This window comes from Rhinolophus sinicus, linkage group LG01 (assembly GCF_036562045.2).
Source record: "Rhinolophus sinicus isolate RSC01 linkage group LG01, ASM3656204v1, whole genome shotgun sequence".
NCBI classification, from domain to species: domain Eukaryota; kingdom Metazoa; phylum Chordata; class Mammalia; order Chiroptera; family Rhinolophidae; genus Rhinolophus; species Rhinolophus sinicus.
Window position 1 is genome coordinate 182,285,236 of NC_133751.1, and position 27,059 is coordinate 182,312,294.

General features: G+C 42.7%; 1 protein-coding gene across 1 annotated transcript in view; it reads left to right on the forward strand.

Annotated features, from left to right (window-relative positions):
- Positions 1–201: 201 nt before the first annotated feature.
- Positions 202–27,059, forward strand: part of PARD3B (par-3 family cell polarity regulator beta) — a 946,787-nt gene continuing 919,929 nt past the window's right edge. The window contains exon 1 of the mRNA XM_019726886.2: positions 202–472. Coding sequence (XP_019582445.2) covers positions 353–472 — 120 coding nt within the window. The 5' untranslated portion in view covers positions 202–352. The remainder of the gene's footprint in view (positions 473–27,059) is intronic.

Genomic DNA, 27,059 nt, shown 5'->3' on the forward strand with positions numbered 1-27,059 from the left:
AGTTTCGCTTTGGCGCGCTCTGAACAGCCACCTCAACCGGGCCCTGGCAGGAGCTGGAGCAGGAGCTGGAGGAGGAGCCCGGACGCCTTGCCGCCGCGTCCTGGCCCCCCTGCCACCTGGGAGGTAGATTTGATCTTCCCCCTGCCTCCCTCTCCCCGATTCCCGCCCCCCGGAGACCGCCTGCCCGGGGCAAAGGGGCGCTGCAGCGAGCCCCGGGTGCAGAGGGGGTGCCGGGGAGAGGCGCCCCGGGTTTCCTGGCCCGCCTGTGCTGGGAGTCCCCCGAGAGTGGAGGCTGCACCCGCGGGGCCAGACACCTGTTCGGCCAGGCCTGGCGTGATCGCCAGGGGCCAGGATGAAAGTGACCGTATGCTTCGGCAGGACTTGCATCGTGGTGCCTTGCAAGGAGGGCCAGCTGTGCGTCCGGGAGCTCACGCAGCAGGCGTTGCAGCGGTACCTGAAGACGCGAGAGAAGGTGAGCGCGGCGCGGCGGGGGGCGCACGCGCGGGGCAGGAGGAGGAGGAGGGCGCAGCTGCGGCGTGGGATACCTGCGAGCACACGGAGGCCAAGGCACCTGCCAGGTGTCCCGATGACTGGGTGGCGACACTCAGGGTACATAGAGCACCCAGGCGACTTGATTTGTCACACTACCTGGGCCACAACTTTTGAATGTTGCTGATATAAGTGACCTGGGAGTCTTTGGCCATTTGTGGGCCTTGCTTCTCAAAGGGCTTTGGGAGCAACCACAGCATGGGAATCCCTTGGGGGTCGTTAGAAATGCACAATCTGGTGCCCTGATCCAAGCCCTCTGCCTCAGAATTTGTTTTTAAACAAGTTCCCAGGTGATTGCAATGACCCCTGGAGTTTGAGGAGCACTCCTTTAGAAGTGGTTTGAGAGAATTGCTCTTAAGGCCCTTGAAGGTGCTGCTAATCTCAGGTGTGATTTTTGACCCGCAAAGGCCCACTCAACTTTGGCTCCTTGGACTTAGACAGCTGATCGGTGCAAGTGATAGATACTAGGCAGTTGTAACTGATGGTGCCCTTGGAATTTCAGCCTCATGAGCTGTCCTCCTTAAGTGACTTTGGACAGGAACTTGGGTGGAAGGATGCTGTTTGCTTACACCAACCAGTCTACATTTCGAGTGTTTATAGTTTAATGCCACACATTCTGTGAGCATTTAGTACGTGTGTGGGCTGTGTCAGGTCCTGGATAACTACTGAAATGACTACCAAGACTATCCCCAGCTCTGTCCCTGAAGTCAGAAACAAGTAAAAATTAAGTGAAGCTCAGGAGGAGTGTTTTTAATGGTCGAATGCAGGTTCAGAAGACTTAGCTGGGTGCTAGAACTCATCAGGTGTTTGGGTAACATACCTGGACTCTATATCTTCTTCAGTGAAACTGTTAAATGAAGGCATTAAAGAGCACTTTTTTTTTTTTAAAGCCTCAAATGGATCATTTTGTGTGCCTAAACCCTCCTGAAACAGGACAAGTCATAAACTCTTGCTTTAGAGGCCAGTGGTTCTTTTAATGTTTGTTCTCATGCTGTGAGAACTGTAGAAATAGTGTGTTGGCCAGTTTAATGAAGGGAAGATGTAATCTTTTTAAATGTCTTATAGGTTATCCAAGGCATAAAAATGATTTTGTTTCTTCCACATATATAGTTTAGGCATTTAAGAAAAAAATCTCCGCAACTTCTGTGCCTCCACTAAGAATTATTACACAGAAAAATAAAAATTCTACTCTGGATAAATACGTGTTTATGTTGCCTTCAATCAAGGGTTTGAGAATTGTATAGTGAAAGGTCTGTAAATATATTAAATATAATACCCAAAGCGGAAATCTTTACTAATGGAATTGAGCTAGAGGAGGGAAAACTGAAGTGGGCTATAATCTATATGAGTACCTGCCCTATTTTTTTGTGTGTGTGTGTGTTACGATAGTATGTGCTGTTTATATTGTGTAATTCAGTTAAACTGAGATTTACACAAGTAACCAATTGTCTTTGAAGTCATATTTCACTAACTTCTGAAAGTAAGCTAAGGTTAATAGTAACAACATTATTCTAGACTAATTATTAAAGTAGATCTTGTTGAAGGATTGTCTGAATGATAAATTATTTTTATTTTTAGCTCATTAAAAATAATTTATGCCCTAAAATCTTGTATATTTAGAAGTTTAGTACCCATGTAACAGAAGTAACAGAAGTAAGCTGTACATGTATAAATAACATACAGGGAACTAACTGAACAATATTTAATGCGTTGTAATTTGATCTTAAAAGGTGTTAAAAAGCTGTTGATATTCTGGGCTGAAAACATAATTTATAATATCACAGAACCCATAATGTAATTGTATTGATCCAGTTTACTATTATTACCAGACATTACATTTTTCTGTTTACATTTATATATTAGTGAATGTGACATTTAAAGGTCACCTGCAGCTTTAAATCCTCCCTCCCTTCTTTGGCTTTTAAAATTTCAACTTAATAAGTGGCAAGTGATATTTTTCCCCTCCCAAAATATTCCTCTCCCATAGTTTCAGTTTAAATAATATTGTAATTATAACAAGGCTTAACTAATATTAAATGGTATTTCCTAATGGAACTAAAATGTCAAGAAGTACTCTGACAAATTCTGTGCTTTTATCCATTGAATTTAGAAAATAACGGGAAAAGACCAGAAATGTCAAAATTCAATTTGAAAAACAATCTGTCAGAAATTCACTTTCTTTAAATCAGTGAAAACAATTTAAAAGGCTCGTTTCCCTGGACAACAAGGTTTTAAACACTGCATGCAATAATGACAACTAACGTGAGTCATGCTTACCCTGTGCAGGCACTGTTCTAGGAGCTTTACATGTATTAAGTGACTTACTCCATGAGGGCAGGCGCTATTATTCCCATTTTACAGAATGGGGTGAAAAGAGACACAGAGATATGACTAGGATGTGCTGGAATTGGGATTTGAACCCAGGAACTGTGTCTTCAGGTCATTAACTACATAGCCCGGTAGGTTATTATGCATTGGCGTTTTATGCATTGGCATTTACCCACCTTGTTCATTTTTAACAGTTTGTTTGTTAAAGACCATTCCATCTACAAACTGCTACAAGAATATAACCTAAAGATAGCAATTTTGTTTCTTGCAGAGAGGTGGGACATCCACAAGTTCCTCTTGATTATCTTTGATAGTACAGATATACATGTTATAAGGGAGAAGCCGAATTTCTGAGGCAAATATTATAAGATTCGTAAACCAAGTATGAAAAATATTCCTGTCCAATTACAAATGGAAAAATGGGCAATATCTCTTAGATATGCAGGTTGAGACTACTGTACAGAGACAAATTTGGCGGGAACATGCATGTAAATTAAGTCGGTTTCTTCCAGAGCCCTGAATAATTTAGATGGGAGAAAGGCAGATTTCAAGATTGAGGATAGACTTGAGGCTTCTAAAGTTTGGAGGTTAAGTGAAGGCCAAGGAAGCCATTCTGGATTTTGTGGGCAGCATCAAAGAAGTATCCACTTCCTGCTGAGAAGAAACAACGAAAAGGGGTATTTGTGGAATGTGGGGAACCAGAAGTAGGTAGGATGCTGAAGAAACTGAGGAAGGCTTTAATTATGTTGTGAAATCTGGGACTCTGAGGTTTCTGCCCTCTCCCCACGCCCTCCCATTTGATGAACTTTATTGGGGAGGTGAATTGACTAATAGGCAAGAATTATAGGATCACTTGTCTTGGGATTCTGGTAGTTTATCAGTGTCCTGGGCTCTAAATCCAATTTAGTTAAGTAGTTAGTGGAAAGGAGATTGTCTTCTTAAGCAGTCAAGATGGAGATCCTGAGTAATTAGTTAAATTTATCATCAAAATTACGTGTCACAGGTGAGGAGTAATCGAGCCATATCCTGCAGGGGCTCTCGACCCTGGCTGATTATTAGTCACCTCTAATTTTAACATTTAATATTTTAAACAATACAAATGCCTGAGTTTCTTTCTCCAAGATTCTCATTCACGGGGTTTGGAGTGGAGCCTGCGTATAGCTATTTTACTAAGTACTCTAGGTGGTTTTAATACCCTGCCAGGTTGAGAACCACCAATCTATGGCCACTAATCTTGGTATCACTGAACTCATTTGATTTTAAACTCTTTTTATGGCAGACAACTATGTTTTAGGCATCTATAGACCAATCTGTCATTAGGAACTGTCCCTTTTCTCCTACCTTGAATGAATTCTCTCAGCAGGTGCTCAAATAATTTATTAAATTGAATATATATACATATATATATATATATATATATATATATATATATATATATATATATATGTTGAAGTGGATAAGGAATGACTTGTTTGGTAATGAGAGTGTTAGTGTATGCAGAAGTTGAAATGAAGGAGATAATATGAACATTGAGTTCATGGGATAATGTGTGCTGGAATTTTTCAGAAGTTTCTTTGTGGATCTGACTGCACGAGAAACCTTTCTTTCTCGTAAGGAAACATTTGATAGACTTTTCGAAGTGAATCTCTTCTGTGTTCAGATATTTTGAATAATTTGTTTTACAAGTGGAGACCAGCTTTCCAGATCTAAACAAGTTAAGAGTAACAACTCTATTCCTTGATTAATTGTGGCATCAGAACCTAAGAGAATTTGTGCAGTAATGCGAAGCTGGTACGTTATTGTATTGGGCTCGCCTGGAAGAACAGGTTAGCACTCTTGAATTCCTGAACTGTTGATGTCTTGTTTCTACATTTTAAGGTTTCTGTATACATAAACTAGGACCTGCCTGGATTCTCAAAGAGCTTCTCAATTTATTGGGCCCTGACTTACTTGAGTGCTTTATTTCCTAATCAGTTCTCTCCTTTCCTAACGTGTGGACTCGGTGTTCTTCCCAGCACGTGGACAGGACTGATACACCGTCAGCGTGGCCCTTGTTTCTCACTTTGCTTTGGTTCTGCTACTTGACATGCATGTAGCAGCCTCTAAGTTTGCAAACACAGGCTTGTGAGGCCTGCTGTGACCCACAGATTTTTATTTTTATTTTATTTTTTTTAAGTTCTGCTCAGTGTTATATTTTGACTTAGTTTACATGTTTCAATATTTTGAGATTTCATGCAAAACTCCCGCTTTCTGCCTTCTTTTGGGGAAAAAGTAAAAGCCAAAGTAAGTGGCTTTTACTTTCCCACTTAGCAACCAGCATTGGAGCTGAGATACTTCTTTTGTCCTTAGACGGAATTATGAATGCTCCAGTCTCTTATTTCCCCCCCAAAGTGAATAAGTTATTCTTGTCATACTTAGCTTTTTACTCTGTTCTTATTTTCTTACTTATGACCCACATAATCCACTGCTGCTATTTGACTGGCCTGCTGGTAGGCATTTGAGTCTGTGGTCCCTGGACCGCCCCCTCCAGTGTCTAATCCAGTGACCTACATGTAGGGTTTACTGACCTGGGTTTGGGCTGCAGTTTAGTTCATCTGAGCTAAGTTAATTGCTCAATGTGGGGTTGGGAGTCACAGCCCTGAAGGGTATTTGGAGTGCTATGCTCAGATGGCTTAGTTACCAGGTATTCATTCCCAGGACGTTTGTGCCATCGAGCCTCTTTGAGGAAGTTGGGCAAATGATAATGGCAGATTTTTATGAGACTGTATTTTCTGAGGCAACTAATTATTAAAATCACCTGAAGAGTATATTAAAATAAATGCAGAGCTTTGGGTCTCTCCTGGAAAGTCTAAAGCATGCAGCCCAGTAGAACTTTCTGTGATGATGGAAATGTTTTATATCTGTGTTTTCCAGTAGCATAGCCTCCAGCCATGCATGGCTGTTAAATACTTGAAACGCGGCTTGTGCAACTAAGGAACAAAACTTTACATTTTAATTTAGTCACAAGTGGCTTAGCTTAGTGGACAGTTCAGGTCCAAAGCTCCTCCGATGAGCTCTCTCAGCTGCTTTTGGAATGGTGTGAAAAGCTCAGGTCCCAAGCACTGCTTAACCTGACATTCTTACAGTCATTGCTGTCTGTTCTGTTGAGAACTTTGCCATCCGAAAGGGATCTTCATTTACTCTGGTATCCACAGGCAGTAGAGAAAGCCTTCAAAATCTTAAGTCTTCCACCTAGACCCGAGCCCAAACCAGGTGAATTACAGAACAAGTTGCGGTCTGCACCTCTGATGCAACAGCCTGAGGTATATACCCTCCATTTTTGGTATTGGGTGGATGGTGGACCAACGAAGAGTGGTGAATGAAAATCTAGACATTTTCAGTGAGATGTAGATGCTTCGGGATGAGCTCATTCAGCATTATGGCTCCAAATATTAACTCTTTAGCGCCAGCTCAGGCCTCTCCCCTGAACTCTAAACTCCATATGTAGCGGACTTCTTGACACCTTTGCTTGGATGTCAGGTAGGTAGGTGTCTTATAGTTAGTGTGCCTGAAACTGAACTCTGGATCCCCTACTCCAAATCCACTCCTCCCAGGGTCTTCCCATCTCATTAATTGACAGTGCCATCCTTCTAGTTGCTCAGGCCAGAAACCCTTGTAATAACCCTTGACTGCCCTTTTCTTCTTAGGATCTACATGTGATTAATCTGCATATCAGATTGACTCTGCTCTCACAGTATATCCAGAATCTGACCACTTCTCTCTAGCTTTTCTGTTAGCATTCTGGGGCTTTTTTTTTTTTTTTTTTGGCAGTGGACTTTAGTTTTCCTGTTTCTGCCCCTGCTATAGTCTCTTCTCAACACCAAAGCTAGAGTGATCATTTACAATTCTAGTTAGTTGTCATGTTATTCATTATTCTATTTAAGATCGTCTGATGGCTTCTATCTCTTTCAGATGGCCTATAAGGCGCTCCTTGATCTGACTGTCTGTGCAGAAAAACACTAATGTAGCTGGGCTGAGACTGCTATCCTTAGGTCTACTTGCAAGACTGGCCCTTGACTGGCATCCAGGGACTTATATTTGCCGAGGCTTTCCACTCTTTCCTGAAGAGAATGGCTCACTGTGCCACAACGGTTTATGCAAACAATATGGTTTATGCTGAATACCTGCTCTTCCCTTGGAGGTCGTAAACAGAGAGTTCTATGTCACCAACCAGCCTCCAGTGAAAACCTTGGATGCTGAGTCTCTAATGAGCTTTCCTGGTAGACAGCATTTCGTGTGTTGTCAATACGCATTGTTGGGGGCTCCAATGGGAGAGGCCCCTTGGAAGCTTGTGCCCCGTTTCCTCCAGACTTCACCAATGTGCCTTTTCCTGATTTTGTGTTGTATCCTTTTGCTGTAATAAAGCCGAACTGTAAGAATGACTGTATGCTGAGGCCTGTCCAGCCTCTTCGTGAATCACTGAGCCAAGGTGGTCATGGGGACGACGTGACACTGCCTCTTACCATTCAGACCTCACTCCCACCCCTCTCTCACTCTTCCCCTGGACACATTGACATGTTAGCTGTTACTCACACGTGCCAGACAGGCTCTCCTTCATGTGGTCTTTTCTCTTTTTGAAATATTCTCCCACAGTTATGCACCTGTCTGGTTCCCTTATCTTTTCCATCTAAAAAGATGATTTTCTTCTCCACGAAACCATCCTAACCACACTATTTATAATTATAACCCCTCCAGCCACCCTCTAGATTACTCTTTCCTGCTTTATTTTTCTTCACAGAACTCATCCCTCCCTACCATGCTGCTTATTTTAACTGTATTTATTGTCTCTCTCTCCCACTAGAAAGCTGGTTTAATACAGGTAGAGATCTTTGTCCATTTTGTTCGTTGTTCTGAGCTCCTACAAGAATGTCTGCTACACAGTAGGCTACTGATAAATTCCTTGTTGAATAAAGAAATTCTTTACCATGTATCTGTCATCTGTTGCAGTTATCTCTAGCTCCATTAAAAACTACCCCAACATGTAGTGCCTTACAATAATACTCAACAATACATGGAAAAGGCTTAGTGTGATGTTTTCTAGGTCTGGAATATTCAAGATTGGCATCTTCATTCGCCTGTCTGGTGCCTCAGGTGGGGGCTGGCTGTAATGGCTTGCCTGGGGGCATGTATCTGCAGCCTTGGTGTTGATGTCGGCGAGGTCCCTGGGTTCTCTCCCATGTCGTCTCAGCATCTGATCGTCTTCATATGGCCTCTTCCCGTGGCCATGGCCTCTACAGCAGGGTATCAGCGTGTCTTACATGGCAGCTCAGGCCTCCAGAGAGTGCAAGAATGGAAGCTGCCAGGGTCTCTTAAGGCTTAGACTTGCAAGTGGCATGATGTGTTGTCATGTTTTATTAGTTAAAGTAAGCAACAGGTTCAGCCCAGATCCAAGGAAAGGGATTACACAAGGAGCTGCATAACAGTAGGTATAGTTAGGGGGGCCACCAATGTAACTGGTCACATCGCCCCTTCGAGGTGATAGGAATGTGAAGATAAAAATCAGTCACTGTCACTGGTTTTGATGTTGCACAGCCTTCTGGGGGATGAGGCACACATGTGAATGAGCCAGCGGTATGTTTGCTGAGATACAATGCAGAGAAGAAATGCTCTTAGAAGACACTGAAGCTGTGGTGAAGCATGATGAGGAGTTTGCCAGGTGGAAAAGTGGGGTGAGGCATTCTAGGTAGAGGGAATAAAGTGATCAGGCCTCAGCTGGTTGAGGGAGGTGTGAAAAGTTAAGCATAGCTGTCATGCGGGAGACCCTGCTCGCTGCGCCATTTGTCGTGCAGGGAGGCCTGCGGGGTCTCTGCTCCCGCTCCCCATACAAGAATGCAGGATATGGTGAGGCCAAAAAGGAACACCCACGGAGCCATAGATGGGGGAGTCATACCACTATATTCTCTCTGGCGGCACTATACTCTCACTGGAGGCTGGATCCACACTGTCCGCAAACCGCCATCCACGCTTGCCAGCCCAGCCGCCATCTTCTTGCTAGCCCCATTCTTTCTCTCTTCTCTCTCTCTCTGCTAGCGTAGCCACAGCAGTTATATTAGTGGCCAATGGCTCACTGGTTACAGCTGACGGCCAACTAGCCACAGCTGATGGCCATGCAATCACAGTTGGCCATTTACTACCTGAGCCAGCACCTTTCTATGTGAGGCCGAGAGCCTGGAAACTACTTTCTGGGGCTCTGCCCCCACACTCCACCCCTACAGGCTCTCGCCTCACAATCTACGCGACAAGCGTCTTCCGCGAGGGGACCTGTGCGAGGAGCCTGGGGGTGAATGCAATATCCTGGACACAGCCAGGCTCTCTGGGCACAGCCAGGGTTTCTCAGGGCACCACCAGTGCTTCTGGGCACGGCCAGACTTCCTGGACTTCTTAGGGTACCACCTGTCTTCCCGGACACAGCCAGGGTTTCTCAGGGCACCACCAGTACTTCTGGGCACGGCCAGACTTCCTGGACTTCTTAGGGTACCACTAGTTTCCCCGGGCACAGCTAGGATTTCTCAGGGCACTGCCACTCTCTCTAGGAACAGCCCGACTTCCTGGGCACAGCCAGGGTATCTTCAGGGCTCAGCCAAACTTCCTGGACTCAGCCAGGTCTCTCAGGGCACTGCCACTCTCTCTGGGAACAGCCCGACTTCCTGGGCACAGCCAGGGTATCTTCAGGGCTCAGCCAGACTTCCTGGACTCAGCCAGGGCTCTCAGGGCACTGCCACTCTCTCTGGGAACAGCCCGACTTCCTGGGCACAGCCAGGGTATCTTCAGGGCTCAGCCAGGGCTCTCAGGGCACTGCCACTCTCTCTGTGCCTCTCAGGGTACCCTGCTGGAACAACAGCGACTCACAATCAAGGTGCTTACATATTCTCAATGGCGGCCAGTCAAGACACAAAAGCAAATATCCCCCAGTTCCACTAACAACAGTTCCCAAACAAACAGTCAAGCGGGCCATTAAATTAGGGATGGAAAGCAATTCCCCATAGTCCATAGTCATTCACCAGGGCTGTCCTGGGGGTGAGGGATGACCTTGACCTCACCCTCATCTCCCACGGAGGACTCAGCAAGCGTTACCTCCTGGGACTGTAAGTCCTGCATCCGGGCTGCCTGAACAGGAACTTCCCCGGCCCACAGGGCCGCAACGACCTTTGCTTTCTCCGGCCTGTGCTGATTGGGGAACCGTCCACATCTTTCCACCTCTCCACGGGGCTCCATCTCTGCAGCAGCTGCATGGCTTTTCCTGTGCTAGTGGGAGAACCGTCCACGTCCTCCCACCCCTCCACTGGGGTCCAGCTCTCCGGCAGCTGCTCCTCCTGGTCTTCCTGAGACTGAGTGTTCATACGCACAAACTGCTCCACCACTCTTGGGAGAGCTTTAGCCGGCACCATACCCTGCTCGCTGCGCCATTTGTCATGCGGGAGACCCTGCTCGCTGCGCCATTTGTCGTGCAGGGAGGCCTGCGGGGTCTCTGCTCCCACTCCCCATACAAGAATGCAGGATATGGTGAGGCCAAAAAGGAACACCCACGGAGCCATAGATGGGGGAGTCATACCACTATATTCTCTCTGGCGGCACTATACTCTCACTGGAGGCTGGATCCACACTGTCCGCAAACCGCCATCCACGCTTGCCAGCCCAGCCGCCATCTCCTTGCTAGCCCCCATCCTTCTCTCCTCTCCTTCTCCCCCTCTCTGCTAGCGTAGCCACAGCAGTTATATTAGTGGCCAATGGCTCACTGGTTACAGCTGACGGCCAACTAGCCACAGCTGATGGCCATGCAATCACAGTTGGCCATTTACTACCTGAGCCAACACCTTTCTATGTGAGGCCGAGAGCCTGGAAACTACTTTTTGGGGCTCTGCCCCCACAATAGCCCAGGGAGGAGTGGTGTACACAGACTAACTTGGACTGGATTGTGAAAGCCCTTGGGTGTTTTCACGCTTTCTTAATGTAATTTTGGTTTTACAAGTATTACAAATGCATTCACGTTTTACTCAATTTACATGAGTGTCATGCAGGGTGTCAGGCGGGGTCTCCTGTCCTGCTCCCCACATGAGAACTCAGGATATGGTGAGGCCAAAAAGGAACACTCATGGAGCCATAGATAGGGGAGTCATACCACTATATTCTCCCTGGCGGCTGGGTTGGAGACACAGGAAGCAGGAGCCACATGATCTGCAACCTGCCGTCCGCTTTTCTGCCAACCAACCAACCCCACTTGCTAGCTGCAATCCGTCCTGCTAACTGCAATCCGCTCTTGCCAGCTCAGCCACCGTCTCCTTGCTAGCCCTCATTTTCTGCTAGCATAGCCACAGCAGTTATATTAGTGGCCAATGGCTCACTGGTTACAGCTGACGGCCAACTAGCCACAGCTGATGGCCATCCAATCACAGTTGATGGCCATTTACTACCTGAGCCAGCACCTTTCCACGTGAGGCTGAGAGCCTGGAAACTGCACTCCTGGCTCTGTCCCCACAATGAGTCTAAAGGTATTTGTATGAACTTACAAAATGGAGAGGATTTTGGAAAATTGGATTTTAAGACCTCATCGCCCACTTGGTTACCCTGGTTCTCACACCTTCTCCAGCTAAAATGCTCTTGTGTGGATGGAGCCCCAGAGAGCAGTTTCCAGGTTCTCGGCCTCACGTGGGGGGGTGCCAACTCGGGTAGTAGATGGCCATTGGTTGTGGCTAGTTGGTAGTCAGCTGTAGCCAGTTAGACAGTTGGCCCCTGATATAGCTGCTGTGGCTGCGTTGGTTGGCCAGTCGAGGGGAGTTGAGAGAGTCGGTCAGTTGGCAGAAAAGCGGACAGCAGGTCGCACGTCGTGTGAATGCAGCCTCCAGTGAGACTATAGTGGTATGACTCCCCTACCTATGGCTCTGTAGGTGTTCCTTTTTGGTCTCACCATATCCTGCGTTCTTGTGTGGGGAGCGGGAGCAGAGACCCCGCAGGACAAATGGCGCAGCGAGCAGGGTCTCCCGCAGGACAGCTCTCAACACATTTATCAAGATGTAGTAGCTAAAACCCATGATGACTTTTCAGCCCTAATTTTTAAAATTCTCTTTTAAAATTATCTCTACCCATGAACTTGCTGGGATTTTTAAACGTGTCTCAGTCTTTGCAGGTTCTCCCTACATTATTTCCTTGTGTGCTGGTGCATCAGGATTCTTTCTGGCCTTGCTCTCAGTGGGATCTCATCTATTCTATGGGTTTGGCTGCCCTCAAGTACACACTTACTATAGACCCCAGTATCCATCTGCCACTGGACTCCACCACCTTGATGTTCCACAGTCAGTTCAAGCCCAGTGTATTCTCTGTAAATCTGCTTGTCCCCATTCCCCATTTCTGGTGTCGTCATTCACCTGGTGGTCACATCCAGAAACCTGGGACTCCTTCATTCCTTGATGGCCTCTCCTCCCTTATATTCCACCATACGTCTAGTTGGTCGGAAGTTCCTTTGGCTTCAGGTGATATCTCTTGGATCTGCTTCCAACCCTAAGCCAAGCCATTTCTCATTTCTATCGTGTGGAATTGCAGTAGACCCTTCACAGGCCTCTCTGCCTCTAGTAGCTCCCAACTCTTCCAAACGATTTTCCATTGAGGATCTTACAGCTGCACATCTGATCATGTCTGGAGTACTGCTGGGAACATTTAAGCGGTTCCTCATTGCTTTTAAGTGAAAAATCGAAACATTGCTTACCTGTCCAGTATCTTCTCTATCCTTTCAACACCTTCAAATTCCTATGTGCGATTCATTGTTCTTTTATGCTTTCCCCCGCCCCAGGTAAATCCTGTCCATCTTGCAGGATGAGGCTCCAGCTTTCTCTTCCCTAGGAATCTCTTCCTTCTCTTTCCCCCTCATTCATGTGTTTCCAGAGCTCCCCATGCTTGTGTTTTCATTTTGGAAACTACATCTTCCACTATATTTATTAGTCAGGCTCTACTAAACAGACAACCCCAATGACAGTGGCTTATCATAGCAAAGGGTTCTCTTTCTGGGCAGAAGGTAGGGCTCTGACCCACACAATCCCCGACCTGCTGTTCTCTTTGTCCTTGGGGTTTTCTGTAAATCTCCTGCACTGTGCTGACTGGTGAATAAAGACAGTGTGAAGGATGCCTCAGGAGATTTGGGGCCTGGCCTGGCCTGGACGGGGCCCATATCTCTTCTGCTACATTCCAGTGGGGAGACTAGCCACGTGCCCCAGTCCATCTAGAGGCAGTGGGCTTGGAAAAGTAGTCTACTTAGATACAGGGGAGCAAGTAGCCAGGCTCTGCCACATGCTGTAGTCATTTTGTCTTCCCTGCTGTACTGCAAACTATGCAATAACAAAGAGTGGGTCTCTCTTATTTTCCTATCATGTTTTTAGCACAGTACCTAATATAGAGTATGTTGTATACCATAAATGCTTGTTAAATTATATTAAATTTCACATGGTTTTCCTTCATAAATATGAGAATGACCTTGCATTTAACACAAGTTTGGAATCTTTACATGTGGTTTTCCTTTTTTAACAAAAGTCCAATGCAACTTTTCTCTTGATTGCCTTCAAATACCTCATCATATTCACATTTGCAGCAGGCAGTAGTTTAGTGGTCCATTGTATCTGCCACGCTGATTGTCTTCAATTACAGCTTTGAATTCTGATGGGTTGACTCACTTCTCAGATTTTTGGGACTGAGTGCTCTGTGGTTCTGCACTTTCAGAGAAGGAACATCATGTTTCTGCTTCATGAAGATTTGCGCCACGCCGTGTCTTACGTTTGAACAGTGTTTGATTTTTCAGTATTCTCTTCATGCATTTCATGTTGATTTTAAAAATGATTCTGGATTATCTCAATGTGGATGAATTCATTTTTTTTTTTTTTTTGGAAAGGCGCCGTATCTGTCTGAGGGGTTGCCGAATTAGGTTTGCTCCCATCTCTAGGCTCAACCATTCTTCTGATTGCTCGCTTTTTGGATTGCAATGAGATGGAATTGTGGATGCCAAGAGACGGCTGGTTAGAAAGGTTTCCCTGAACTTAGTCTCAGATGCAGGGCCAAGTATCATCCAGATGAATATACCCTATACTGCTCCTCTCCTCTATCTTAAACTCACTGTGTGGTCCTGAGCCCTGGAGGAGGAGCCGGTGGGGTCCATTTGGTGATGGAGGCAGATAACAGAAGAGGTGCCACTGGCTAAGCCATGACCAGCAAGACCAGAGAACTGCATGGCAAATGGTCAGATTCATTTTGTTGGTTCATGTGAGGCAGAAATTAAGGGTTTATGGGAGCTCTAGTCATACACTTCTCATATCTTTTTAGGGGGGTTTAGGGTAAGTTTTGCCACTATTGTTTTATAGAGACATGAACCCTAGGAAGAGTGACCTCTAAGCAAAACAGGCTTTTGACAAGGGATATATATGTATGTATGTATGTATGTATGTATGTATATATATAATTTGTACTCCTTCCTCTTTATAGATAGGTGGACTGTTTTAGGGAAGGGATGCAGAGATGATGGGGTACCTGATTTAAGAATGATGGGAAATAACTACAGTCCCTTAACCCTATCTGCAGCACATTAAAAAGTATGTATTCAGTGTGGCCTTAGTCACACCTCCAAGGAGTGGCCACTTTGCTATGGTTGTCTATAACGATCTAGCAATGGAAATGTCACTTCAGTCACTTGAGAAGATTCAGAAAGTGACTTTGGGTCAAGCGTTGTGTTTTGTGCTGGGGATATAGAATCAAATAAGGCATAGTTCCTGCCTCCATCAGACTTATAGACTGAAAGGGCAGAGAGAACAATGTAAATAAACAACACCGTGTGGTAGAGGGACCCTAGAGTGGTGGACAAGGGCAGTGATTGCCTCTGACTGTGCTCGGAGCCGGGAAGAGCCAGGGGAGTTGTGCAGATTTCGCTGAGAGAGTTCTGCTTAGGCAGGATGAGTGGACATTGGCCAGTTCCATAAGGGTGGAGAAGAGCATTAGGTTTGGGGATGGGAAGAGAGGGAGAGAGAGAGAGAAAGAGAAAGGAGAGAGAGAGAGAAGCAACCTGCTTCCGACTGAGGTAAACAAGTGGTTATTTTGGGTGAAGGAAGAGGAGAATATTATGGAACATTTCCCAAGGCTGGTTGTGGGAGGGAATAGTAGGGAATGAGGCTGGTGAGGGGAAGGTAGGGTCAAAACCAGGGGGCCTCTGTTATGACCAGCTAACGAGCTTGAGGAGTCTGGGCAGGGCGCTGATAGTGTGTGACTTGCTTTTTTGTATCACTTGCTTTGGAAGATGGAGATGGAGGGAGCTGAAACTAGAGGTGGAGAAACTGGTCCACGTCCCTGCTGTGGTTTGCCATATTGAAGTAGAAGAGGAAATGGGCCTGGAGGTTTTGGGGCAACGTAATCAGACTTGGGAGTTCACTTTCCATGTGTGGAAATGGGAAGAGGGAGCTGTAGTCACTATGCGATAGCCATTTCAATGAGTAGACCTGGGTTCTAGTCTCCGAGGCCTGGGGATACAGAGACAAGCAAGACATGGTCTGTGCCCTCAATGAGACCTCTAGATAAGGACAGGAGAGGTGGGACACTAAGGATAGATGACAGCCTTGTGGGAAGTGTTGAGCTCCTGGCCGAGATCATAAATCATGAGTTCATTAAGATGTTACTCTTTTGCATCATTTGTTTGGCATTGGATTAGAGCCTTGATTCAAGATTGGGATTTGAAGGCAGATGTGGAAAAATGTGGCATCCAGAAATAAAAATGTTCAGGCTAAGTTGATAAATTCATGAACTATATCGGTGGCTTTTTTCAGACTTTTGTCGTAGAGCTTCAGAGTGTCTGGAAGTACTCTGAGGTGCTCTTGCCTTTCCCCCCGCCCCCTCTGTGGCCCAAAAGGCTGAGAAGTATGGGCTTTCTCGCTCTCTGGCTTCTGGTTGGGATCAGCCATGAGGGGCGGCACCAGCAGGAAAATGGAGGGTGGGCAGCTCCCTCCCTGCCAGGTCACGGTGGGTTGGCTGCTCATCTTTACTAAAGGCCATAGCTCCCGTCAGGCCCCCTCCCCATACTCCTCTGTCCACTGTATGGGCATCTCCTTTCCCTGACCCTTTGGGTCCTAGGTGATGGCAAGGACTCTGCACTGTTCGGAGCACTGCCCCTTAATGTTTTCCATTAACCCTGTGCAAACCTTTATAAATACAAGCGTACTTACTTTATTACCATGTTTCCCAGAAAATAAGACCTAGCCAGGCAATCAGCTCTAATGCGTCTTTTGGACCAAAAATTAATATAAGACCCCATCTTATATTATATAACATGGGGTCTTATAGTAAAACAAGTAAACTTCTAAGTGAACTCCTAAGTGTTTGAGTGAACTATCTGTTTCCTGCCAGGGTTTGGACTGATAAATACAGTAATAATAGATTTTCTTTCATGACCCAGTACCTGCAATACATATACGCAGCTGGAATGAAAGATGCATGAGGGTACTTACTGTCACCTATGAATGATGCCCTCTGATATTTTTATTTTATTAATTACAAAAAAGTAGTTGGGATGTACTAAGTTGATTCCACTAATGGGTTAGGGTCACAGTTAGAAAACCAGTGGGGCTACCTGATGTTTAGGGGACATTGGATGGGTCCTGAGAAGTCCCCCTCATGTTAAGATCCCATTGTTTAATGGACTGAGGTAAAGTGCGAGACTGAAAGTAAATTCCTAAAATCAAGGATGCATTATGTGTTTAAATTTTTCTATGGATTATAATGCCAAGTACTTATATATATGTAATAAGACTTGGACCTTGAGACTTATGAACACCCGGCACATGAACTACTGTGCTTCCCCGAAAATAAGACCTAACCAGAAAATAAGTCCTAGCATGATTTTTCGGGATGACATCCTCTGAACATAAGCCCTAAGGCGTGTTTTGGAGCAAAAATTAATATAAGACTCGATCTTATTGTCGGGGAAACATGGTAAGAGTCATCTTGGCTTAGAAGTTTGGGTGGCTTGATAAAATTTTGGAGAAATTGGAAAGAGTTTTACTTGTCATCCCATATTTCTTTTGTCATGACATAATAATGGTACTGGTAACTTTAAATATTAGGTTTTGGATTACTGCCTTTTGTAGCAAAGAGTTGAGGAAATCCAAGATGGGTAAATAATCCTTGTCTCTGTATTTAAAGGCACATTTATAGAGATTCAGTGGGCTTGAGTTTTGACAGCAGTGTTTGATCAAAGACATTTTCCCAGAACCTTGTAAAAATCTAACTGCACTTCAGAAATTTCTAGTTAAAGGATTTTTTTTTTTTGGTTGCTGTAACTAGATTTGCATTTCAGATCTTTCTTTGTTTTGTTCCACTTTTGTCTGTGGGTGAGGAAGGGCTAGTTGGAAAAGTGACTATGGATAGCGAGGGGGTCCCTCACTTTATTGCTATGTTAGTTTCCTAGGGTTGCCATGACAAAGTACCGGAAACTGGATGGCTTAAAACAACAGAAATTTATTCTCTCACAGTTCTGAAAGCTAGAGGTTCAAAATCAAGGGTCATATTGACAGGGTCATGCTCCTTTTGCAGCCTTTGGGTGAGGGGCCTTCCTTGCCTCTTCCAGGTCCAGACATTCCCTAGCTTGTGGCAGCATAACTCTAATCTCTGCCTCCATCATTACAGGGCCATCTTCCCTCTGTCTCTCTACATCAGAACCTCTGATAAGGGCACTAATCCTATCAGATTTGGGCCTATCCTAATGACCTTACTTAATTTGGTTACACCTGTAAAGACCCTATTTCTAAATAAGGTCCCATTCACAAGTACCAGGGGTTAAGACTTCAACCTTTCTTTTGTGTGTGTGGGTGGGGGAAAACAATTCAACTTATGAACATTTCCTATTCAGTTTAATGCATTTTTCCCTACTTTCACAATAAGAGACATTGGGGGAATTCTATACATTCCCCACAATATTACTCTTTATACCTCTTTATTTTTTTTTTTTTGGCTAGGGCTTCCAAAATGGTCCAGGGGTAATTTGCTTTTGTTTTGTAGAGAAATAAATGGCTTATGGTCTGATACTACTCACTACTACCTTTTCCACTTAACCGTTTTGGTATCTGTACGCTTGTTCTTATCTGCCTGTTCAGGTGACTTTTGTGAGATTCATGTTTGCCCTAAATTCCATCTCAGCCCACGACCTTTATGGTCTGGCTTCATCAAGCATTGATTGAAGCCCAGTGGCTTGTCTGAATTGCATTCCTATTCAGTCTATAATTAAGTTAGTCTGGAGAAGGCAGCGTGGTGTTTTTGAGCACCTGTCATGTGCTGTACAGCACAGTCTCTTTCCTTCAGGGCTTTATAATCCAGGAAAGACATATATACCTATTGAAAATGAAAAAAGCGACATCCAGGTGTCAGGTGAGTTCTCTGGGCATCTAGAAGGGACAGAGCTCACAGTAGACTGGCATGGCCAAATGTAAAAAATGGATAGAATTTAGGTAAATGGAGGAAAGATGGAGGAGTGTGTCATGGGGTGGAGACAAAGAAAATACAAAGGTTGCAATAGTTCTCAAACTTATTCGTCCCAACACGCCTTTCTAACTGAATTTTAGAGGACTTGAGAGAGCTTTTTATGTAGATTATACCTGTTTCTATTTAGGTATAGAAATTAAAATTAAGAAATTAAAAAATATATGTTTAATTGATTTAATGTAACAATGAGCCCACAACAGTTAAGATCATTTATTCTCATGTAAAAATAACTATATTTTTCAGAACAAAAGAAAAATTGCGTGGGAAGAGTGGCATAGTGTAATGTTCTTTTGTAAATCTCTTTGATGTTTGCTTATTAGATAGCTGGATTCTTAAATCTGCTTTCTCATTAAATCTATTGTAATACGTTTTTTTGGTTGAAATTTATGAAGAAAATCCTGCCTCACATAGATACTTATTTGGAAGAGGGGGGAGCATTTTAATAGGTTTTCCAGATAATTGTAGATACGCTCTCTGTATACTACATGCAAATACAATAAGCAATGGTTTGTTTCTATCTTTCTTTCTATCTCATACATTTATTATATGACAGTTTCTGTGGGTCAGGAAACTGGGTACAGCTTAGCTGAATCCTGGTCTTAGGCTAGCACCAGCTACGATCAAGATTGCAACCAGGCTGCATTCTCAGGTGGCTTGACTGGAAAGAATCTGCTTCTAAGCTCACTCAGGCTCTTGACAGAATTCATTTCTAGCAGCTGTAGGACTGAGGGTCCTGGCTTTTACTGACTGCTAAATGGAGTCCATTCTCAGCTCCTAGAGGTCGTTTACCTTTCCTAGAGGTCACATGCAGTGCCGTATCACGTGGACTTTCCCCGCCTGACTGATTTACTTCATCAAGAAAAGAGGACTTCTAAAGCACATTGGCTAGCAAGACAGAATCTTGTATAACATCATATAATCATGGGACTGACATTACAGTAAGTGATGGTTTCTTAAAGGTTAGTTGCAGTGTGGAATCTGAAATCATGCCACTGAAATTTTCAAACTCTGTTACATTACAATTCATTGGTTTGTGTTGATATTAATATCAATTAATATCAATTTATATTACCATCAATTTCATCAGAAAGGTGTAAGTATTGGGAAGTATTGGGAAGCTATCAAGCTCACAGTGGTGGATACAAGTTTTCTAAAATTTAAATTTTTGCTTTATCATTGGCAACAAATGCTATCATTTGTTTTCTGAGAAATGCCCAGGTTCCCATCATTTATTTTTGAGAAATATCTGCCAAAAGCTCAAGTGTCTGTCACCATAGTTCGCCAATTAGTCTTTCAAGTGAAAATGGTGCTCCAGGAAAATACTAGTTAGTTCAGCTCAACTCAATCCATCATATGAGTGCTTTCACTGAGGTGAACATATCAGTACGCGGACATGGTTTTTTGTGTATTTTGTATTTCTTCACATACAGTGTCAAAAGATGTGAAATTAAGGGTTAAAGTTGATAAAATAATTGTTGCTTCACCAAAGGCAGTCTTAAGTTAAATTACTGCTCCCCTTATTTTAAGTGCGAATGAGGGGCAGTGAAAAATACAGTGACTACTGGTACAGTTTACTGCCTTAATTCAAAGGAAGGCACTAGCAGTTTTATCTAACATTGCCTTTGCAGGCAAGGCAAGTGTCAACATACTGTAGGTATTCGAAGGATAAACCATGAGATTCCAAAAAGTTATTCAGTATGTTGGCTATTTCAGCACCAGTTTTATTGTCAGGCATTCACATAGAAAGGGGAAAAAAAAGTTCTTCCATCAATATCAGTACCAAGTTCAGTCATACATATCTATATATTAATCCATTTGTAAGACAAAGGTATAATTCTGCAGATGGGATATTAACTCAGTCTTCACATTTGCAGCCAGATCTTTCATTTGAGGAGTTACTGTAACATAGGGAAGTGTCACTGTCATACCTTTTTAAAATGAACTTATCGTGTACGAGGCATTCAGCAGTGTCCATTGTACAAAGGTTTCTTAGTGTCTCAGTTATTGTCTGCACTTCTCCAGCTAATGCAATACAATAGCTTACCCTGTAAGGTGCTTCAGTGGCTTTTTCATTTCAAGTTTTGAAAAGATGAAATGATTTTTGGCTTTTGAAGTGCTCATCATGTCTGCATTCAAAGACATTCACTTCCTTTACCTTTAAATTTTTAGTGATTAATTTCAATGATGCTACAACTTAACTATTCAAAAATGTTCTGCTGCATAAGACACAATAATGTAAATTACTAATATCTATTAAGGTCAAGGAAAAAAATAGCTTTCCTATCTTTGCCTATTTTTAGTTTTACCCAGTTTTTTTTTTTTTTTTAATTTATTTTTTTATTAAGTTGATTCTTCCCTTGATGAATCAGAGATCAGAGATCTCTGGTGTGTTAATTTCATCTTTTTTTTTTTTTTTTAGTATTTTTAGATGTGGATAGTAGAGATGTGTGGTTGAAAAAGCAGGTTTTCTAATCCCCCTTTTTTATATGTTGGACATTTTTATTATGGTAAAATATATGTAACAAAATTTACCATTTTTACTGTTCTTAAATTTACAGTTCCATGACATTAGGCACATTCGTTGTATAACCATCACCACCATCATCTCCGGAACTTTTTCATCCCTCCCAACTGAAACTCTATATCCATTAAATAATAACTTCCCATTTTCCCCTTCCCAGCCCCGGATAATCACTATTCTACTTTCTGTCTCTATGAGTTTGACTATTCTAGGTACTTCATGTAAATGAAATAATACAATATTTGTGACTGGCTTATTTTACTTAGCATAATGTCTTCAAGTTTCATCCGTGTTATAGCATGTATCAGAATTTCTTTCCTTTTTAGGTTTGAATAACATTCCATTATATGTATATACCATATTTTATTTATCCATTTATCCATGATGGACATGTGGATTCCACCCCCCACCCCCCTTTGGCTATTGCGACTAATGCTCTAATAAACATAAATGTACAAATATCTGTTCGGAACCCTGATTTCACTTCCTTTGAGTGTGTACTCAGACATGGAATTGCTGGATTATGTAATTCAATGTTTAATTTTTTTTTTAAGGAACTGCCATACTATTGTTCACACTGGCTGTACCATTTTACATTTCCACTAACAATACATAAGTGTTCCAACTTACGTTTATTCACTTCCCTGCCAACATTTAAAATTTTCTTTCTTTTTAAAAAAAATAATAGCTCTCCTAATGGGTGTGACATATCTAATCTCCCCTTTTAAGCCAATGATCCATCCTTAAATATAAAAAAGTTATAAATTTCTTTTATTTTTGAATGAAATATTAAATTCTAAATTATAGTTTCATATATTTGAACACTTAGAATACTTATGATAGGTTATGATAAAACCTATCATAAATTTGTAAAGGGGCAAATAAAATGTGTCAATAACCTTTTATATTCCTTGGGGAAACGTTTTGGCCTTGTGGACCTCCTCCAAAAGTCTTGAGATCCCCAGAGGCTCACAGACCTCCCTCTGAGAACAGTTTGCTGAATGTAGTGTTGGAAACATGTTCACAGTGAGTTCAGGCACTGTTTCCTTAGGTGCTTAAAAGCTATTTCTCTTGGTCTGTAAATCTATTTATGATGAACTTCAAAAAATTTTATTTTATTTTATTTTAAACTTATTTGGGTGACAATGGTTCATAAAGTTATATAGGTTTCAAGTGTACATTTCTGTAATACATCATCTCTATATCACATTGTGTGCTTGTCACCCAGAGTCTCGAAGGAGAACTGACTCTTGGTATTTTATTTTTTAAAAAAGAAGTAACAGATTAGTTGCCACAGAATTAAGGTTGGGACAGAAGAATGTTTTGTCATTGACTGGGAACCTACTTAGGATCTGGCAACAACAGGTAGGAATAAATTATACTTTTCTGACAACAGAAATATTTTAAGTCTGTCCCTAGTCTTTAATATTTTTTGAAGATAATCTAAGGAGGATATACATATAAGTCTTGAAGTTAGAAGATTTCTCTGAAGCGGCAGTGACAAAACTTATTTAAAACATTTAAGATATATTGTTAGAACACCAGCTCACATTTGGGGGCACTCTACTATTAGCATGATTAGAGCAGGAACACAGCAAAATAATCTCCATTGGAGTAGATGGTCACAAGAAATGATTAAAATTTGATTAGAATAAAAAAGTACAATAAAAGTTAGAGACCTCATTTTGTATTTTACAACCCAAATATATCACTATTTAAAAATGACATACCCAGACTATCAACATTTAAATGAGAGTGTTTATTTTATTATTTTTTTTCCATCAGCCATCCACTGAGCCTTGGAAATGGTGATGCTGAATCAGTGTTTTACTTAAGGTCAGGGCAGCCTGCCCTGTTTTGTTGTTTTTGCTTTCATTTCACAGTTTCATACTTAAGTTCTCTTGAAAAGAGCTTCTGTAAATGTCACAAATTGTCTCCATTTGTATAGCTCATATCTTTTATTTTTAAAAATTCCAAGGGTGGTGATCACTTATCTTTATAGTAAGACTTCTTTTTTCTATGATTTAGCTTGCTATTTAAAATCACAATGCCTCTCTTTAAATTCTGATTCATGGAGAGTACACTTGTATAGTATAAATGTTTAAATAATATCGTATGGAAATTAGCAGCATATAGGTTGAAATTACCAGACAAGATGTATAATAGAGCAGTAATGATCAGATGACAGAGATCCATGTGACTTAATTGGAGAATGTAGACTGTGTACCATGGTACAAATTGAACCTCCTCTTACACATTCCCGTAGTGGACAATCCCAGGTGGCGTGTCTGGAATTCTTGGCTATGGCCATGCTCTTTAGGTTGATGCTTGCATAATAAGATATTTAGTATATACTTTTGTAACTAAAATTTGTTTTAGAGAAATTTTAGTTTTTTTCCCTTTTGGCTTTAACTTTATGAGATACACAATTTTGAACATCAAATTGCCCCAGGCACTGATGATAAAAACTAATTGGGAAGGATGGGTGAGGACACTCTAAGAAAAGTACATGGTTGATCAAAAGTAGGGAGATGCTGGTTAACGTGGAAATGCTTTTGTACCTCGTGGGCCACTTGCTGCTGCAGCCTCAAACATCAGGATATTAAGCGTTGCCAAGGTGGCATAAAAATAAAACCTTTTTCCTGCATGTTTGCCATACTTTTCTATGTTTAGGCTTGGAATTTTACAGTGTGTTCTCAAGTTTACAGGTAGTGGTTCGGATGATCGTTGGGCTGGAGGCACTTGTGTGGTCATTGGTGCTGATGGAGTCAAACTTTTGGGGGTATTCTGAGAAGGGAAACTGATGAGATTTTTATAGATGAAGACTACCGAGGTGCAAAGCATGTACCGTACAGCATAGAGCTCAAATCCCAGTGGGAAGGAAAGCTTTCTGTACTCTGAGTATGGCAAACCTTGCCTCCAAAGAGCTGTGTGGTCAATATAACGAATTCATTACTTTCAAGAGGTGGCATATGTGGGAAGTATGAAGGATTTGGCTGTGTTTGAGGTATGGCCAGACCAGACCTCCCTGTTACAGCTGATGTTGGGAAGACAATGCACTGCTTTGTGCCTCCTCCTGTGATTAGCCTGGCAAAGAACAGTGGGGAGAATGAAGCCTGACAACTTCTTTGTCATCCTGAACAGGATTACATCCATCTGGCTGGGATAGATGGCTCAATTTCTGAGGACAGGTAGTTGAGAGGTTGTGGTTTTGGAACCTCTCTCTAGATTATCAGGAGTCTTGATTACCTGAATAGGAGCTTTCTTCCAAAGACAAGGGAAAGCAGTAATAATGACATATTAAAAGTGTTGTTTTTTTTAGGTAGATTGTCCAGGGCACAGTGTATAGGATGAACTGGAAATGGGAAACACCGAAGATCAAACAGGTAGCTGTTATAACTGAGACATGTAAATCCTGTTGGTATTAGCTCTGATTTCCGTATACTTTATTTCTAGTACTCTAGGCAATATTTAGAGTAGAAAATCTACTGACTTGGACTGGTTGGCAAAGTCAAATAGATCCGTGGGGTGTTGGGAAAAGCACTGGACTTGACGTCTGGGGCCTGGGCACAGCGATTCTGTGAATATGATGAATTAGCTCTGGAACCATGGGCAAGGCCCTTGAACTCTCGAGACCTCAGACAGAATAGCTTACTTCTAAGGCTCTTCACTAGCTATAAAAACGTTTTTCAGTGTTTGATTTATTACTTTCAAATATTCATTTCTAAGATCTAACTTCTGCGTGCTGCCATGGAGTGGTCTTTTAGGGGCCTATTATGATGACATATGATGAATAGATGACTCATTTACAATTAACAGTGTATATTCCCATACAAACAATTTCTGAGCTCTGAGTCCCCATAACAGACGCCCCCCTCCTTAAGTAGGGTTAAGCCCTTGAAATTTTGTTTGCATCTTTAATTTATTTGGGAAATGAATTTGTCTGAGATATGCGTAACTCATCTCCCTAATCAGATTGTAACCTCCTTGAAAGCAGAATGCTTCATTTTGGTCTGTTCGCTTATTTGTTTTAATCCATCAGGATGCCTTAAATAGCACTATGTATACATAAAGCACTTAATAAAGCATATCAGTGAATGAGTAGCTGGAACATAAACTTTCGTTCAGATCAAATTATTATGAACTCTGAAATATTTAAACATGAATTAATAAAAGTTTAGGCCTATGATATGTTACTACTGTCCCGAATGAAATAATGTGTTTGTAATTAGTACTGCTGTGGCTACATGTGTGTATGCCTGAAAGACCTTCTTCAGTGTACTGCTGTAGAAAACACTGGTAGGAGTTGGTTCGTAATCATATAACTTTTATTCTTTACACTGAAAGGAATTATCCGTTTCCAGAGATCAGTCTTTGAGTAACCTCACAGATCCCGAAGAGTACCCTACACCTGAGAAGGGAGGAAACCAAAATGGACATGAGGAGTTCAGAAGCAACAGTGGTTGGTTACATAGAGATCAATGCGCTTTGTCAGTTTTCTGGCCAGAAGGAAAAGAACACTTCTTGAGTAGAAATGATTTTTGAAATGAAAGTTTTCCAAAAGATGGGTGCATGGCTTATGCATTTCGTTTCTTTAGGAACCAGAGACAAGAGAAGATAAAAAGAGAAGCTTGAAGGAGGGTGAGGAGGCAGGTGCAAGCCCTGGTGATGAAGGGAGAGTAGCAGACATTGTAGGTAAAAGGTGGGGAGGAAAGAACCCAGTTAGAAGGCTCCTCATTGTGGGAAGAAGCTGACTTTTCTCCACAGCAATAGCTCCCTAGATGTTCCTTATATTTTAACCTGGAACATTCACTGATATTCATACTGATACGTCTGACCTGTTGTTAAAGTGAATGAGGATGTTTGACCTATGATTTCAGACATTGCAGCAGAAACCAGTTAAAGCAGATATTTAATTTCTTTATCAGAAACATTTTTATAAGTACAGTAAGTATTTTTTTCTTCATGTCTCAGAGATGACCACTCTGCTTGGGCAGTTGGAATTGTAGATGCCCTCCTAAAAGAGATGAAACTTGAGATTTTTCTGCTGCCTTAAATTATTGACTCAAAAATGATCTTTGGATGAAGCCACAGAGACCGTGTGTTGGTCTAGGTGACATAGAGGGCAGCCCAATTTGGCTGGTCGCTGTACCATTCCATCCTGTCTGCTTTTCCATCCCCAGACTTGGGTCAGTTTTTACTTCATATATGATGCTGGAGTGAGATGTAGGAGACCCTCTAAAATTGGCCCACGTTTCCACACTCTGCAGTGTCTATACTTTCCTTATCTACACTGATTTTCACTCTTGATGTCTTTCCCACTGGATTGCACGCTCTTTTGTGGTCGTGATAACGATAGTGATGTTGACATAGGCCATAGTGATGTGTGTACCTAACATCCTTTGAGCATTACTCAACCCCAGACAGTGCGTATGCATTATCTCATCGGATGCTTGCAGCCTCCGAGATGTGGGCTGTCATTCTTCCCTATCTTAACCAAAGATGCCACTGAGACTTAGAAAGGTTAGGTGACTCTCCCATATCAGTATCTGTCATCAGCATAGTAGAATAGGTGGTCACTTGTCTGTTCTTGTTTGTGTGTGTCTCCATATAAATTATATCCTTCCTCCCCGTCCCATGCTCAGCCAGTATAGGTTTTTGTACTTTGGTAAGTACTTAATAAGTGACAGATTCTGCTCTGGAAAGGAATTATGCTACCTGGTTTCTTGTTGTTCTGGTTGGTATGCCTTCAGAGGTCTCCAGATGCCCTCAGGTGCTAAGGCTTTGAGACCCCGGTCACTGTTTGTCCTTCAGCCTTGATCCTTTGCCTTTTATTTTGCCATCTCTAGCTCTTCTCACTCATCAGCCTGTAGCTCAGCACTCTCACTTGGCTTCTGCTCTTGGACGTGACTACTTGTGTGCCTGTTCTGTCACTGTGGCTAATCCCCTGCTGCTTTCTGCCACTGCCGACCCCAGCTGAGACCAGGGCTGACCATTCTCTCTACTCCTCTTTCCACTCTCTTTCTTTTCCTGTAGAGTCTCCGGTGTGTCTCAGCATCAATGCCAAGAGACTGGCCAATGGGGCACTCGTTGTGCTTACGAACTGGTCAGTCCTTTTGTGTCAGAA